The 15380-nt window shown below is 25.5% G+C and overlaps 1 protein-coding gene across 1 annotated transcript; it reads left to right on the top strand.

Moving 5' to 3' along the window:
* The first annotated feature begins 4909 nt into the window (after positions 1-4909).
* LOC100205584 (cingulin) lies at positions 4910-14902 on the top strand. Its single transcript, XM_065816783.1, has 12 exons — positions 4910-4985; positions 5645-5747; positions 7267-7429; positions 7512-7626; positions 9310-9494; positions 9812-9967; positions 10075-10152; positions 11279-11362; positions 11626-11784; positions 12941-12971; positions 13880-14016; positions 14126-14902. The coding sequence occupies exons 1-12, from the start codon at positions 4940-4942 to the stop codon at positions 14357-14359; spliced, it is 1491 nt and encodes a 496-aa protein (XP_065672855.1). The 5' UTR covers positions 4910-4939; the 3' UTR covers positions 14360-14902.
* The last annotated feature ends 478 nt before the right edge of the window (positions 14903-15380 follow it).

Here is a 15380-nt window from a genome sequence, read left to right as displayed (position 1 = left end):
TAATAAATATTAATAAAAAAATTTATTACTTTTTTTTATCAACAGAATTAATTTTTTCTGGCAGAAAAATCCGTATTTTTTTTTTTGTTTTTTTTTGTTTTCTAATATTTCTTCATTAAGAGAAATCCCGTAAAATCATGCAAGTGACGCGGTAAAAAATAGATATAAATATTCTTATAATGACATCTACGACCAGTCTAATATTTTTTTCAATTTTATTTAGGTGCCCCAAAAAGTACTTACGGCCTTATCATAGAGCACCACGAATGAGCATTTAATTGGAAGTTCACGCCTCCTTCCTAACCGATGCCGCAAAACTTGCCCAGAGGTGGGGTTTGAACTAGGGATCCTTTGTTTCTGAGGCAAGTGCGCTACCTCTGCGCCACGGCTGCTCTATAGACTGCCAATCTTTACATTTTTATTAGAAAATGCTTTTTTAAAAAATGTTTACAGTAAAAGCTATACTTTGCAGAGGTTACAAAATTTGTTTTGCAAAACTAAGCTAATATATATTGAACTTTGCTAGGTATGAAGAAATTGGATGAACTATTTGGTTCCTCGCTATTAAAAATAGTAATCTGATTCTAAATATAAATTCTATAAAAAAACTATACTTTGCAGCATCTGCAGCAGTTGATTGGTTGCAAATGTACTCCGATGTATCAAAATTTAACAAAAGTTCTTATAAACCTTTGTTAAATCATGATACGTAGAGTACAATTGAAAGTACTTTTGAATTTTAACGTAAAAGGATGGCTTCTAACATAATTAAAAATGACTTAAAAAGATTTGAAGTTTTTTTGTTAGTTCAAAAAATATATATATTTTTTTTTTAATATTTAATTTTTATTTCGCTGATTAAACAATATTACAATTTTTCATATAAAATAAATAACATCGTAAACATAAAAAACCTTTATAAAAAATTTATTTTTAAATTATAATATATATATATATATATATATATATATATATATATATATATATATATATATATATATATATATATATATATATATATATATATATATACTGTTATAATCAGTCAGGGACTCAAAGAAGGTAAGGATGATGCCTTTATCATCACAACTTTTTCATAGAGCCCCTTTAGTCACTCATTGAAATAAAAATAAAAAAACACTTTAATTTTTAAAGAAAAATAAAAAATTTAATAAAATTAAAACACATAAGAAAAAGAAAAAAAGAAAAAAGAAATAAAAAGAAAAAATACAAAAAAATCTGAAAACAAATACTGTAAACTATAGTATATATGTCAGGAATTAAGGAGATGCATTTTAGTTTGTTGTTTAAACGATGAAATGCTTTTTAAGTCTTTAATATTTTTATTTTGGAAACGATTTCATATTGATGGACCACGGTTTGTAATTAAAAAACTTGACTGCTGTGATTTAATTTTTCCTAGTTGATAGTCGTTCCTAGTATTTGCACGCATATTATATTTTTCAGAAAATGATATAAGAAAGTTATCTGAAAAAACGCTTGGTAGAAGATTGTTTTTATATTTATACATAAAAATTATTTTCTGTAATGTGTTAAGTTTCTCAATATCTAGAACCATCATGCTTTTCATCACTGGGGCCGGGTTTACTAACCTATTTAAATAATTAATTGCTTTGCATGCATGGTTTTGCAGACTTTGCAATTTTAGCAACTTGGTTTTATGGGTGCTGGCCCATACAATATTTGCGTACAAAAGCTGACTATGTACAAGACTAAAGTAAAGCATATTACGTGATTTACTATCGAGAAAAGGTCTTGACTTATACAAAACACCTATTACACCTTTGTTTCAAGAAGACCAATATGGTTTCTCCATGACAAATTTTCATCAAAAAGTACTCCTAAAAATTTTGTGTATTTTTCACGTTTAATTTGATTTTTATTAATAAACAGTTTTGGCAGCTTTACCGGAAGATTAATTGATTGTTTTTTTTTATGAAATAGAGTAAAGCTAGTTTTTTTACAATTTAGGGATAATTTATTTGCTATAAACCAGAGGTTGAAATTTTTGAGTTCAATATTCATAGTTTCAAACAAAGCCTTTGCATCAGAATGATTAAAAAATAAATTTGTATCGTCAGCATACATAATTGTAGATATTTTTTGGGAAGCTTTATGCATATCGTTAATATATATTAAAAACAATAATGGACCTAGGATTGAACCCTGAGGAACTCCACACGTAATATCAAGGGCTCCTGACTTTTCTAGAAGTACTAATTGCTTTCTGTAAGACAAGTAGCTTTGAATATTTTAGCTTGGAAAGTAAAATACTGTGATCAACTGTATCAAAGGCCTTAGAAAAATCAACAAAAACTCTTAATACCAGTTAATCACGATCAAACGACTTATATATTTTGTCTACCAGCCTAATAATAGCATGTTCAGTAGAGTAATTGCTCTGAAATTAAAACTGATTTTTGTATAATATTTTGTTTAATGTAAAGTACTTATTAACTCTATTATATATTACTCTCTCAAATACTTTTGAAATTAATGGATATAGAGAAATAGGTTGGTAGTTAGAAACATTATTACAATCACCTTTTTTGAGAATTGGATTAATTTTGGGTAATTTAAGTTTGTTACGGAATATACTATTTTCAAATGAAGATGATATTAAATAAAATAATGGTTAAATAATGCTGTCCATAACATAAATAGCTACATTATTGGAAATACCATCATATCCACATGACTTGTTGCGTTTAAGTTCAATGTTTGCTTTATTAAATTCAATTTTAGTTATCTTTTCATTATTTATACTTGTGTTGGGTTTTTCTCCCAATAAATTATTAAAGGTTTTATAGCTACAGTGTTTTGCCATAAATACATAGCTACAGTGTTTTGCCAATTCAAACCGAAAGTAGTGTTTTTTTTTTCCTTCTTTTTTTTAAATACTTTGTTTGCTTACTGAAATCAGGCCCAAATTAATTGATTCAGTCTTATGCACTTATTTGTTTCTTAATTTTAACCATGCTTAAGGATCGTATAAGCGAAAATTCTTAAAACAACCTGATGGAAAACTTTCGTTCGCATAAAAATAAGTAAAATCAAAATACGGTTTTCTCACTGCATTCGCAAAAAAAAACTTTACCTACTTAACCCCGCACCCCTCTTCACTGATTTTTTTTATTTGCATAGCGGGGGAAGTACTGTCACTTACTAAATGGTACATGACGCTTTTTTGACGGGGTCAACTAAAATTCTGCGTGCTCCCCTATCATTTATCTTTTTTTCTTTATTTTTATCGTTAAATTAGCACATCCGCTGTTTACAATATAGTTGTAAGGTGAGTTAAACAAAAAAGTTTGTGTTTGTTTACGTGGCAGATTTTTCATTTAAGTGTCATAAGTATTACACGAGAGAATAATTGCACAATTTAGGTAGCAGTATATAAATGGTAAATAAATTTTAAACAGGTTTAGTAAATTGCTTGAAGCTGTTTAATTTTTAAAATTTTTTCGGATTATACTAATAGACTCCTTTCATATTTTCATTTAAAACTACACCTAAAAGCAACAATAAATGCTCTCATAAATATGGTGCAAGACTTATATGATTACAATAAGATAAGAATGTTAAAAAGAAATGCGCCCTTTTTCATGAAAATATATTTATTGATAATTAACATAAAAAACATAAAATGTGGACGTACGGCCTTTTGGTTCTTAGGTGACAATATATATATATATATATATATATATACATATATATATATATATATATATATATATATATATATATATATATATATATATATATATATATATATATATATATATATATATATATATTTATATATATATATATATATATATATATATATATATAGAGCTGAGAACCAAAAGGCCGTATGACCCCATTTAAGTTTTTTATGTTCATTATCAATAAATATTCAACAATCAATGGGTCCAATAAATCTAGTATCAAGAATGATTCAATTTTTAAAAGTATTTAAAAAATTAGTCGGACATTCTGGCAGGAAATCTTTACAAATTAAATTTTAAAACTTGATTTTCTCGGAAACACAAAAAATGGATATATGACCTCTTGATTCTCGGCTGACGATATATAAAATATCATTTTGTTAATAAACCTTGTATCATATTTATGAGAGCATTCGTCGTTGTTTTTAGGTGTTTTTCTAAATGAAAGTACGGAAGGAATATTGTTGGAAATAATTTAACGAATATTTTCTTTATCTTATTGCAACTTCATACTTATTTGCAAAACTTGTAACTTTTCACAACATAAATATTTTCTCGGTTTATAAAGTTGCCACGGTATTAGAAACCAAGCCCTAATTTCAGTTTTTTTCCATAAATATTTCCTAATACTGTGAAATTCCGTAAATATTTCATAATACTGTGAAAATTAATTTTTTTATTATTTTTTTTTGTGGAACTTTGTGACGTAAAGATATTTTATTAGTTTTGATTTCTTATAAATTCTATAGACGCAAGGCGTCTTTAATTTCAAATTTACAAAATGAGTCTAGACTCGCTTCTGTATTAAAATAGGGTAATCCTAAAGTTAAGCGGCCTAAATTATATTTAAATTTTGTTTGCTTATTGCGCCGTATTATGCCGTCAATGGAGACTTTTTGAACATTAAGGAATATTTATTGGCTCAGTACATACATCGACTATCTTTAAGCCTGCTGCTGCAAGGGAGTGCCGCTAAATCGACTTGGGGTCATGCAATCTCAAAAATTTTCCACCGACAAAACCGCAACAACCGAAAAAATAAAACTATTTTAGGCCTGTAGGATTACCTTAAAATGGCAGGAACTTTTTATTTGAATTATCGCATAAAGAATTTTTTTTAGAAGTAATAAAGCCTTAGAAAAATATAAAAGTTTTGCGTATTTATACCACGGAACCGTTTCATTAATGCCTTGGATACTAATTCCATAATGGGCGGTGTAAACAAATCTGACAATAAAAAACCGAAGACCACAGGTTTAACCACATTCGATTTATTCTAAATCATACATACAAATTTAATCATTATTTTAGCAATATAAGCTCAATTTGAAAATAAATTATGAAATAAATTATTTTCCAATTTCTATGTTTTAGCCAGTGTATTTTTATACTTGTGTTAGGTAGATAGAAAAGTTTACTTTGAAAACTGCTAGTCCAAAAATCCAACATAATAAAAATTGTTTGTTTTTATAAATATGGTTTTATCAATTGCAGATTATAACTTTCCGAATTTTTTTTTTAATACTTGTATATCTATAGAAGTATTAAAAATAAAGTGACTCATCATTTTATTTATTAATTTTTCTTTACTGTAGGTTTATATTTTATTTATTGAAAGCGTATGAGTTATTAATAGTAAATATTCACGTTTCATTCCTTTTAAATAAAGTTCTAGTTTATTAATTTTTATTTTGTTAATAATTTATTATTATAAAACTTTTATCTTATCAAGTTATAAAACTCAGTCTAATCTGATGTTTTAAAAAGTTATTAAACTGATATTTAGAAGGTCTATATTTTTTTGTGAATATGACACAAAAAAGTTTTTACAAATGTTTATAATTTTTTACGTTAAATATTTGTTTTCCAAATGTTGAACAGTCGAACTAAATATCGAAAGCCTGTTGTTATAGCATCTTCTGTTCCAACTAGCAATCTTCCTCTGATATATACTTCAAAAGCATATGCAACACAGGATCGAAATGCATTAACTAATTCAATTGCTATTAGAAAGAGGTATTTTGTAAAAATAATACAAGTTGTAAAGTAATAGATATAATTATTTTTTATTAGTTTATAATTAATTATACCTTTATATATAATAAATATAATATATATAATATAATATTTGCTTTATATATTTATATATAATAAATATAATATAATATTTGCTTCAATTTTGGATATATTCTTATAATCTTTATTTTTTTATAATTTTTAATGTTTGTTTTTTGTTAAATTGTTTTAAAATAATTCAAAAAGTTCCCTGAATAAAAATTTAAAGTTTTGAAGAATTGTTTACTCTATATTAAATAAAGTGACTATGATTGTTAGTTGTTTTTTCATAAGTTAATAAACTGTTTATCAGAAATATAACTTGAGTTCATATCTAATATTTTTTCTTTAAAACTTTTGGTCATTGAAAGTTCTAAAGATGTAAAGTAAAGCATTACATCTCTCTGTATAGTTGTTATTACATTTTTAGATTTGTTTTTATTTTTTAACAAATTGTTCTACTAGATTTTTTACTAAGATATTATCAATAAAATATTTTCAAAATAACTCTGCAACTTAATTTTTAGTTAAGTTTAACTCAACCTTAAATCTAAACATGATTACGATGACTATGATAAATTTTCTTATCTTCAGCTAAAACACTTTTTTTAATACAATAGTTTTTTAAAGTGTAGTCTTACTATGTATTTCATTAATTAATATTGGCTTACTCCATATTCTAGCAGTTTTTACTAAAATGTAAGATAAATTTGCAAATCAATGGATACAGTAAAAAACAGCAAATGAATTAATAATGAAACTGCCATAAAAAGGTTTACCAGGTTTACCACCTACTATCTAATACTCAGGTTCTTTTTTATATGCTGTTGTAGCATAAACTATGATTGTTGTATAAATTCTCTTATTTATTATATGAATGGTTGCTGCTGTAAAGAATAATTATGTTAGCAATTCAGTTCTATATATCAAATTCATTTCTGATCTTCGAAATTCACAAAGTTAAACTAATTTTGTTTAACTTTGTGAATTTCTCTTTTATTCTTTTTGTTTATCATTATGCTTAATAACTTCTAACAACAATTTATATTTAAAAAAAAAAAAACTAAATTTGAAATGAAATTATTCAAGAGCTGTCAAATTCTAATTTGAATGCATTGCTTAAGCACTTTTTTTATTGTAACATAAATAAAAATAATCTAATAACAGTTATTTTTTAATATTCAAAATAAATATTAAAAAATAACTGTTTTGTTAACTGTTTTATATTTTAATGGTTGAGTTAATAAGTGTTTATATAATCTAATTTATAACCTAAGTAATCTACTAATACGAAATTTTTTTATTCTTACTTTCATTATTTTTATTTGCTTTTCAATAATTAGTCGTGTATTTTTCAAAAAAAGTTCATTTGATTTACAAAATTATGTTGTGCCTCATTTATTTTATTATCATTTATATTAGTTTTTCCTTTAGCTGAATATTGTAAATATATTATAAATTTTTTTATTTAACTTTTTAGCGGTGACGGCTATATAAATGTTGAATCAGAATATATACAAAATCTTCTCCAACAAATTCATTTACTGGAACTTGAAGTTTCTTATTTAAAAGACAAATACCACAAAAGGCAAATACCACTAAATCTGGTACTGGAGAGTGAAAAGCTTGCTGAAAAAGTTAAAGTATGCAGTTTAGAATCATGATTTAATTCTTTATTTTGATTTTAATAAAGTTTGACTTTTTTATTTTATGCAACTTCTTTAGGCATCTGAGTATGAATTAAGTATTCGCGAACAAGAAATAAACACAAAAGAGAATGCAATAGCACTTCTTCATCAAGAACAACAAGAGTTTAAATCTAAAATTGAATTACTAACTGGTAAGCTTTATTATTTATATTTACAAAAATTCACAAACTTTGCTAGAATGTTTTTTGTTTGAAAAAATCATGAGTACTTGAGTGAATGTTTTTATCAAAAAATTAAATGAGGATCGTATCTCTAATTATCTAATTTTCTGATAAAAGATAACATGTTTGCGCAGGTTGCTTTAATCTCATGAACAATACAGTATTTATTTACCCAATTTCTAAAGTTGCTATTTAATATTTTAATTAATTACATTACTTAAATTGAAAAGCAAGACGCATGCAAACACACACACAAAGTCATAGAATCCACGTAAAATTATTTGACTATTTAAACATTAGTGGATATCTAGAAATATATTCATTTGAAATCTACTACTAATGATAATATTGGTTGAACACGATGAAATTCAGCACCTTTTAATCGTTAATTACTCAAAAACTACTCGACAAATTTTTTTAATTTTTTTGTACACGGAAGCTAATGTGTTGTTGTTTGATTATAATGGTAATATGTATTGATTATCATGCTATTGGATTAAAATGAGTAAAAAAATATTAAATCAAAAAAAAGTTTTATAAAATTTTCTTTAAAATCCTTCATAGTCACAAATTGACATTTCAAAATTGACTGGTGTTTCTCAATCATCAGTTGGATTTATTTTGCGGTGATATAAACAGACTCAATCTATTGAAAGAGAAGGATTTAAAGATAAATATAAAGCAAAATCAAATATTCGCTCCATAAAGGCAAATTCATGTCAGTCGCAGAGAAATCTTGCAAGAAAACTTAAATGCAGCCAAGCTTTGATAGGAAAAGTACTTAGATCTCAATAATATAAAGCATATCACGAAAAGAAAACTCTAGAGTGATCTATTTATGGAAAAATGAAAGCAATTCGTTATTCAAAAAACCTATGTAAACTTTTAAACAGAGAAAACTTGTGCATAATTGAAGACGATGAAACCTATTTCAAAAAAGACTTTTCACAATTGCCAGGGCAGCAATATTTTTATCAGTCGAAAGGTAGATATGTTGTCAAAAAATTAAAGTATATTCAAACTATAAAATTTGCTCCCAAATTCCTTATTTGGCAAGTAATCTGCTCCTGTGGTTTTAAAAGTACACCATACGTTACTCGTTAAACTTTGAACACAGATTTATATATAAACGAATGCTTAAAGAAACCTCTTTTGCCATTTACTAAAAAGCATAAAATGTCCACAATATTTTGATCTGATTTGGCTACAATTCACTAAACCAAGAAATCTCTAGAATGGCATGAACGAAATGGTGTTGAATTTGTTCCTAAGGAAGCAAATCCTCCAAATTGTTCTGAGCAGCGAGTTATTGAAAGTTATTGGTCAATTTTAAAAGGAATCTTATTGAAAAGCAAGAAATTAGTTACTAATAAAAAAGATTTTAAGAAAAAATGGATATTTGCCTAAAAAAAGTAACTCAAAGCAATATCCAGCAGATGTTATCAAGTGCTTACAAAGATGTTTGGTTTCTATCTAAGCATCTGATAAAAAATGTAAAAAATTGTTGAAATAAATAAATAATTCAATTAGCTTCATTGTGACAAAAAATTACAAAAATCTGTAAAGTAGTTTTCGCGTTATTAACAATTAAAGGGTGCTGAATTTCCTCATGTTCAACCAATACTCTTATTGTTACACTCTCTGTATATTTAGAATCTTTTAATGTTGAAAAGAAGGAGCTAGTAAATGAAATTGTTAGTCTTAAAAAACAAGTGGAGCGATATGAGTTGGATCAAGCAAGGCAAAAATCACAAATTGAAAAGCTCAAATTTGATTTTGATTCATGCATGTTGTCATTGAGTGGATCAAAGAGTCAAGTTCAAGTTCTTCAAAACAGGGTGTGTTTTGTTTCAATTTTTTTTAAACAGTTTTTTTTTTGTTTTTGTTTTTTAACGGAAAACAGAGTATTTTGTTGTTGCTGTTTTTTAAAACATACTAATATAGGGTGTGTATTTTTTTAATTTTTTAAAAACGAAGTGTTTTCCTTTCAAATAATTGGCGACCTCATTTCTATGTTTATGGTAAGACACAAAGGTCTTACCATAAACATAGAAATGAGGTTTCCAATTATTTGAAGGCTGGTAATATAAGTAATTAAATATTATTGATATTTAAATTATTTACATTTATTCAAGTTTATTTTTGTTGAATATAGCTTGAAGAAAAAACAAATGACTTTAATGCAATGCGAGTTGCTTTTGAAGAGAAGCTAGCTGAATCTCTTAAAGTGCAAACAGAGTTAAAACAATTGGAGGACAAATATTTTTATTCACGAGAAAGATCTAAAGAGCAAGTGGATTCTGTTCTAAAGGTTTCTCTTTATTTTGCATCATGAAATGCTTTATGATTTTTTTTATTTATTATTTAATATTAAAAAAGTTTATTTAATTATTACAAAATATAATTTTTTTATGCTAGAATGAGCTAAAAGAACTGCGGTTCAGTTTTCGTGAGAAAGAAATACAAGCTGATCAAGATCGAACTTTAAGAATTAAGGTTTAAAAATTTATTTAAGTTTACAAAGTTTTAAAAATAGTTTAAAAGACATTGATATCAAATTTTTTTTGGCTAACCATCCACACCCTTAATACAAGAATGAACTTTGGATTAACATAAATTATATATAAAAATGGAATTATGTGTCATAATTAATCGAACTTCAACAGTAATTGAGTTTAAGAAAAAATCACATTTATTCCTAGAGTTCAAGTTCAATTTATAATAGCACTAATACCAGTTCAGTATTCCCACTCACATCTTGATAATATAATCACACTTTAGTCAACTGTTTGCTATTTCTAATTGTGGTGACATCTACAGGACTTAATCAAGTGTTCTCATGATACTGCTAGGTTCATCCCAGTTGCGGAACAGTCTGAGGACAGAAAAAGCTGCAAATTTGTGTTCCTCTTTAAAGAATTTAATCTAGATTTAAACAGCATCTAGCACTAGACAAGAAGGACCAAATTGCTTTCTTGTAGTCATAGCTACTGTGCTGACTTATTGACTTATTTGATTTTGGTGTTGATTGTTTAATCTTAATGTTGTTCATCAGAATAAATTTATTGATTGATAAATTTAGAAGTCATTTATTTCATTAAAGCATAGTCTTGTCATATTTTTACAAGACTTACACAACAATGACTGATTTTTATTTGTTGAGAATTCAAACAGTTGTTTTAAACTCAAACTTGGAAATGTTAAGATTTTGTTTATTTTTTGAAATAAAGGCTACATCAAGTCAGATGGTTTCATCTAATTGGATATTTATAAACAAATATCCCATTAGATGAAACAGCTAAAATCAAACATAAAAATAGATTTTTGTAAAAATTGTCTGTTCTAAAATATTTTTTAATATCAATATGGTTATCCCTTAATATCGTTATATATGTTTATATATATTATTAATATTGTTATCCCTTAATATTTTTTAATATCAATATGGTTGCTAGCCATATTGATATTAAATTTATAAGATTAAATTTATTAAATATTAAATTTATTAGATAATATTTTATAACACGAATATGGTTATCCCTTATTAAGTTATCCCTTCTTTATTTTATATTTATGTTTCAGTTATTTTTCTTCATTAGACTGTCATTATTTTATCACATAGATATCAGAAGATTGTGGAAATCTTATTAAAGAAAATGCTGCTTTGTCATCACAAATAATTGAGTTAAAAAAACAGCTTGAGATAGTAATATTTTTATTTATATATTTTTAATTATATTGTTTTGTGTTGCAACAGTATTTTTGTGTTGCATTAATGTTTTTGTGTTGTGTCAATGTTTTTGTGTTGCATTAATGTTTTTGTGTCGTGTCAATGTTTTTGTGTTGTGTCAATGTTTTCGTGTTGTGCCAATGTTTTTGTGTTGTGCCAATGTTTTTGTGTTGTGTCAATGTTTTTGTGTTGTTGAGTTGTGCTAATGTTTTTTTTGGTTTATGACAATTTTATTTAAGGAGAGTGAGTTCAAAGAAGATGTTCATTATAGAAAACAATCAACCATTCAGGAATTGGTTACTCTCAAAGAGGAAGTAAAGCAAAAGGATCGTGAACTAGAAAGGCTCAGAGAACAACTGAGTAGTCAGCATGAAAGAATGGGAAATGCAATGAAAAATGTATTTTTTTTGTAAAAATATAAGTAGAAGAGTATGCATATATCAGGCCTTGTTAAGAAGCGTTACGCAGCTCGCATTTTGCTTGCGAAAAGGCGATTTGCCTACGCGTTCAGCAGTTTTGCGCTACGCAAAAACTTATATCTTTTAGAATATTTAAATTATCTTTTGATTGTCGTTAACGTGACGTTTATTCAGAAGAAATAAAGTCGTTAGTAAAAGCATTTGTAACCGCAATTGTTAACTAATAGATTTTTTGTTAAAGAAACAGTTTGTTAAATAATTTTTTTGTTGTTGTTAAAAATTAGTTAAAAAAACATTAAGTGTTTTAAGTTTTATCTTAAGGAATAAAATATATAAGTTTCTTTAAAATATAAAATTTATTTTTAGTCATAATAGTTTAAAAAATGTACGATTTATTTTGATGTAAATATTTTATTAATAAGATATTTTGTTCATTGTTAATTCAATAACGTAAAGTTTTAATGACGTTCGTTTAATTTATGAAAATAAATTATGATCACGAGTATGTTATCGGTAACTGATAAACAACAAAAAAAAAACTCTTTCTTGTTTAAAAACATTAAAATGAGTTCACATGTTAAATAAGAAAATGTTTAATAACAGTTAATAAAATAACCAAAAACCAACTGTAAAATCATAAGAAAATAAACAAACATTATTTTACGTTTCATGAAAAAATTATTTTTTCAAAATAAAATTTAATTCATATTTGAAAAAAATAATAAAAATGATTTTTTAAATAAGAACTTAGTTTCTATTAACTGTAACTTTTATTATAGTGAGAAAAAACAAACTGTTTGTATGATTTTTAACGCGTTAATAAAATAACTTTAATTACAATGCGGTACTTGAAAAGACGCGAGTGACGCAATATACCATAATGATGAAGATATATTTGATGAGTTGAGTTACTTAGGAATGCGTTACGCGTTTTCGCTACGCAGCGAAATCTCGTAACAAGGCCTGCATATATATATATATATATATATATATATATATATATATATATATATATATATATGTAGAATGTATTTATGTTTCATATTTCATTTATTTAATATACTTATGAACCTATATTTATATTCCATTTTCTATATAACTAAATATACTGTATTATATAATTTTTTTTCTTTAGTTATTAAATGAAGAAGAAAATCATAAAAAACGTAAGCTGACATTTTCTAAAATGAAAAACAATATTTTGAAATGTTTTTAACTTTGTTGTTCTAAAAAAAAATTTAAGAGCTTTATTGTTATATAAAATTGTTTGTTATAGAAATTTATCTTAGTTAAAGAGATGAAATTATTTGATAGTTTGAACTCATTGATAGCAATGAATCTTTCATTTTAAATTTGCTTTAAAAATTTTTTTTTATAATTTGCATTAAATTTGTTTTAATTATACTTTCTAAAATTTTATCTAAAATATGGTTCGATGTCCGCACAGGGGCGATTCTAGGAATAAAATAAGAAGGAGGGGGGCGAATCTTTAAAAGGTGCTGACTGCTTTCTTTAAAAAAAAATATCCTTAAAACTAAATATCTGCCAACTAAAAAATGTCGAATTCGACTTGCCAACAATATTCTTTGGAAAACCGAGTATAAGTTGTGTATAGCCTTCTCGACCCCCACCCTTCACCCTCCCGTAAAATTGCACCTGGAAATGCACCTATTAATTTTGAAGAAATATTAAATTTTTAGTAATTAAAAGTATTTAGATTCTTATTTTTAGGATTAAAAATTCTTTATAGGAAAAAGATTTTTGTAACATAGAAAAGTGTTTGAGCCCCTCTTTTTCGTATAAAATATTTTAAGTAGCACATCACGAGTTTATGCATTTTTCAAAAACATTTTTACTTTCAAATTTTAGAGTTTAATTGAAATTCAGATTAATATAAACATTAGAACGCATACTTCCATGACAAAGAAAACCTCACCATCGGTTGTTACTTAATTATAACAATTCTAAATTAATAGATAATCTAAATAACTATAATGAATCTAATTTTTATCTTTTTATTTTTATTTTTTTTAATCTTTCAAAATCGGTATATAAAATCGGATTATGTTAATAGTGAGACATCAATGTGTCCTTTACCAATCGCAACTTGAAGAAACTCAATGTTTAGAATCTAAACAGAAAAAAGAAAATATTGAGTTGAAAAGAGATAATGTATTGTTAACAGATCACGTAAATGAACTACGATCAAAGGTAAGATTCAATGTGTATACACATACATGACTACATACTCGTGCAAGTTTGTTTTTTATGATTGTTTAATACTTTTGTTAGTTTTATCTTCAAAATTTGTTAAATTTAGCTCGAATCAAAAACAGAAGATTTAGATAAATTCCAGCTAAAGTATCGCAATCTAGAAAGTCAATTGGCTTCTTTACGTTCGAAATTACGTCTTCAAAGTAGTCTTGATACCATTCGTTGGGATGAACTCGAAAATATTGCAGACCAAATGAAACAATTTTCGCGGACAATATCACCTATACGACCAAATACCGCCTATCAAAATTCTAGAGATATTTCGACTGAAGATAATTGAACTAGTCGTTTTAAAAATGAGCTAAATTGTTTAATTAGAAATTTATTTAATTCATTTATTGTTATATGTATTATTATTTAAAACTCCAACAAAAATATTTTATACGCATGCCGTTTTTATATATATTTTAATTTTCAATTGCTTTATTAGTCAGCTTGAGATACACCGTGATGTTTTTTACCGGCAAAACGATTTTATGAATAAAATTGCAAATTATTAAAAAACAATGCTTTTCAATCAATTTTTAGAAATAATTTATTTTCCAGGGTAATTTTTTTTCATTTAAAAGTTTTTGTGAATATGCAAAATTAAATTTATCAGGTTGAAATAAAGTTCAGTAAAATTTAATCTTAACTTTTCTTTTTTGTAATTTTAATTTTTTTTTTCATAATTTTCTTTTTGCGTTTGTCAAGAAACAATAAGACGCTTTTGTTATGCAATTATTTTATATTGCTTTCTGTAAATTTTTGTAAGCACCAATATGATTATCAATTAAAACATTGTTTTTCTATCTTAATGAAAATAGTCAATTTTTTGTAATTATTTTTTTGTATTTTTATTTACCCTTTCCTAAAATAATAAAATTAAAGAAAGTAATATTAAATAAATAAGAAAGCACTTTTACAGCAATTTTATTTAAATAAAGATTTCGAGAACTTACAGGATCTTTATTTATAATATAATAAATTGCATCAGACAAGTTCACAACAAGGTTAAACTCAGCTCTTGTTAGGCATTCGAAAATCAGGAGATACAACTGACTCAAATCTTTAATTATTTTAATTAACCCTTTTTTTAATTATTAAACCTTGTTTTATTTATTAAACCTTGTTTTAATTACTAAACCTAGTTTTAATTATTAACCCGTTTTCGTCAGCAATAAATGAGAGGTTTAAAACCGTATTAAGCATGAAAACAAGATTCATTTAAACAATTGTTTAAAACCTTAAAAAGTAATAAATAAAGTACTGAAGAACACTTTTGAAAGTGTTTCAATTTAATTACACTTTTCAAAACAAAG

This window comes from Hydra vulgaris, chromosome 13 (genome assembly GCF_038396675.1).
Source record: "Hydra vulgaris chromosome 13, alternate assembly HydraT2T_AEP".
NCBI lineage: Eukaryota > Metazoa > Cnidaria > Hydrozoa > Anthoathecata > Hydridae > Hydra > Hydra vulgaris.
The sequence above is the reverse complement of the archived record's forward strand: the minus strand, read 5'-3'. Positions and strand labels throughout refer to the sequence as shown.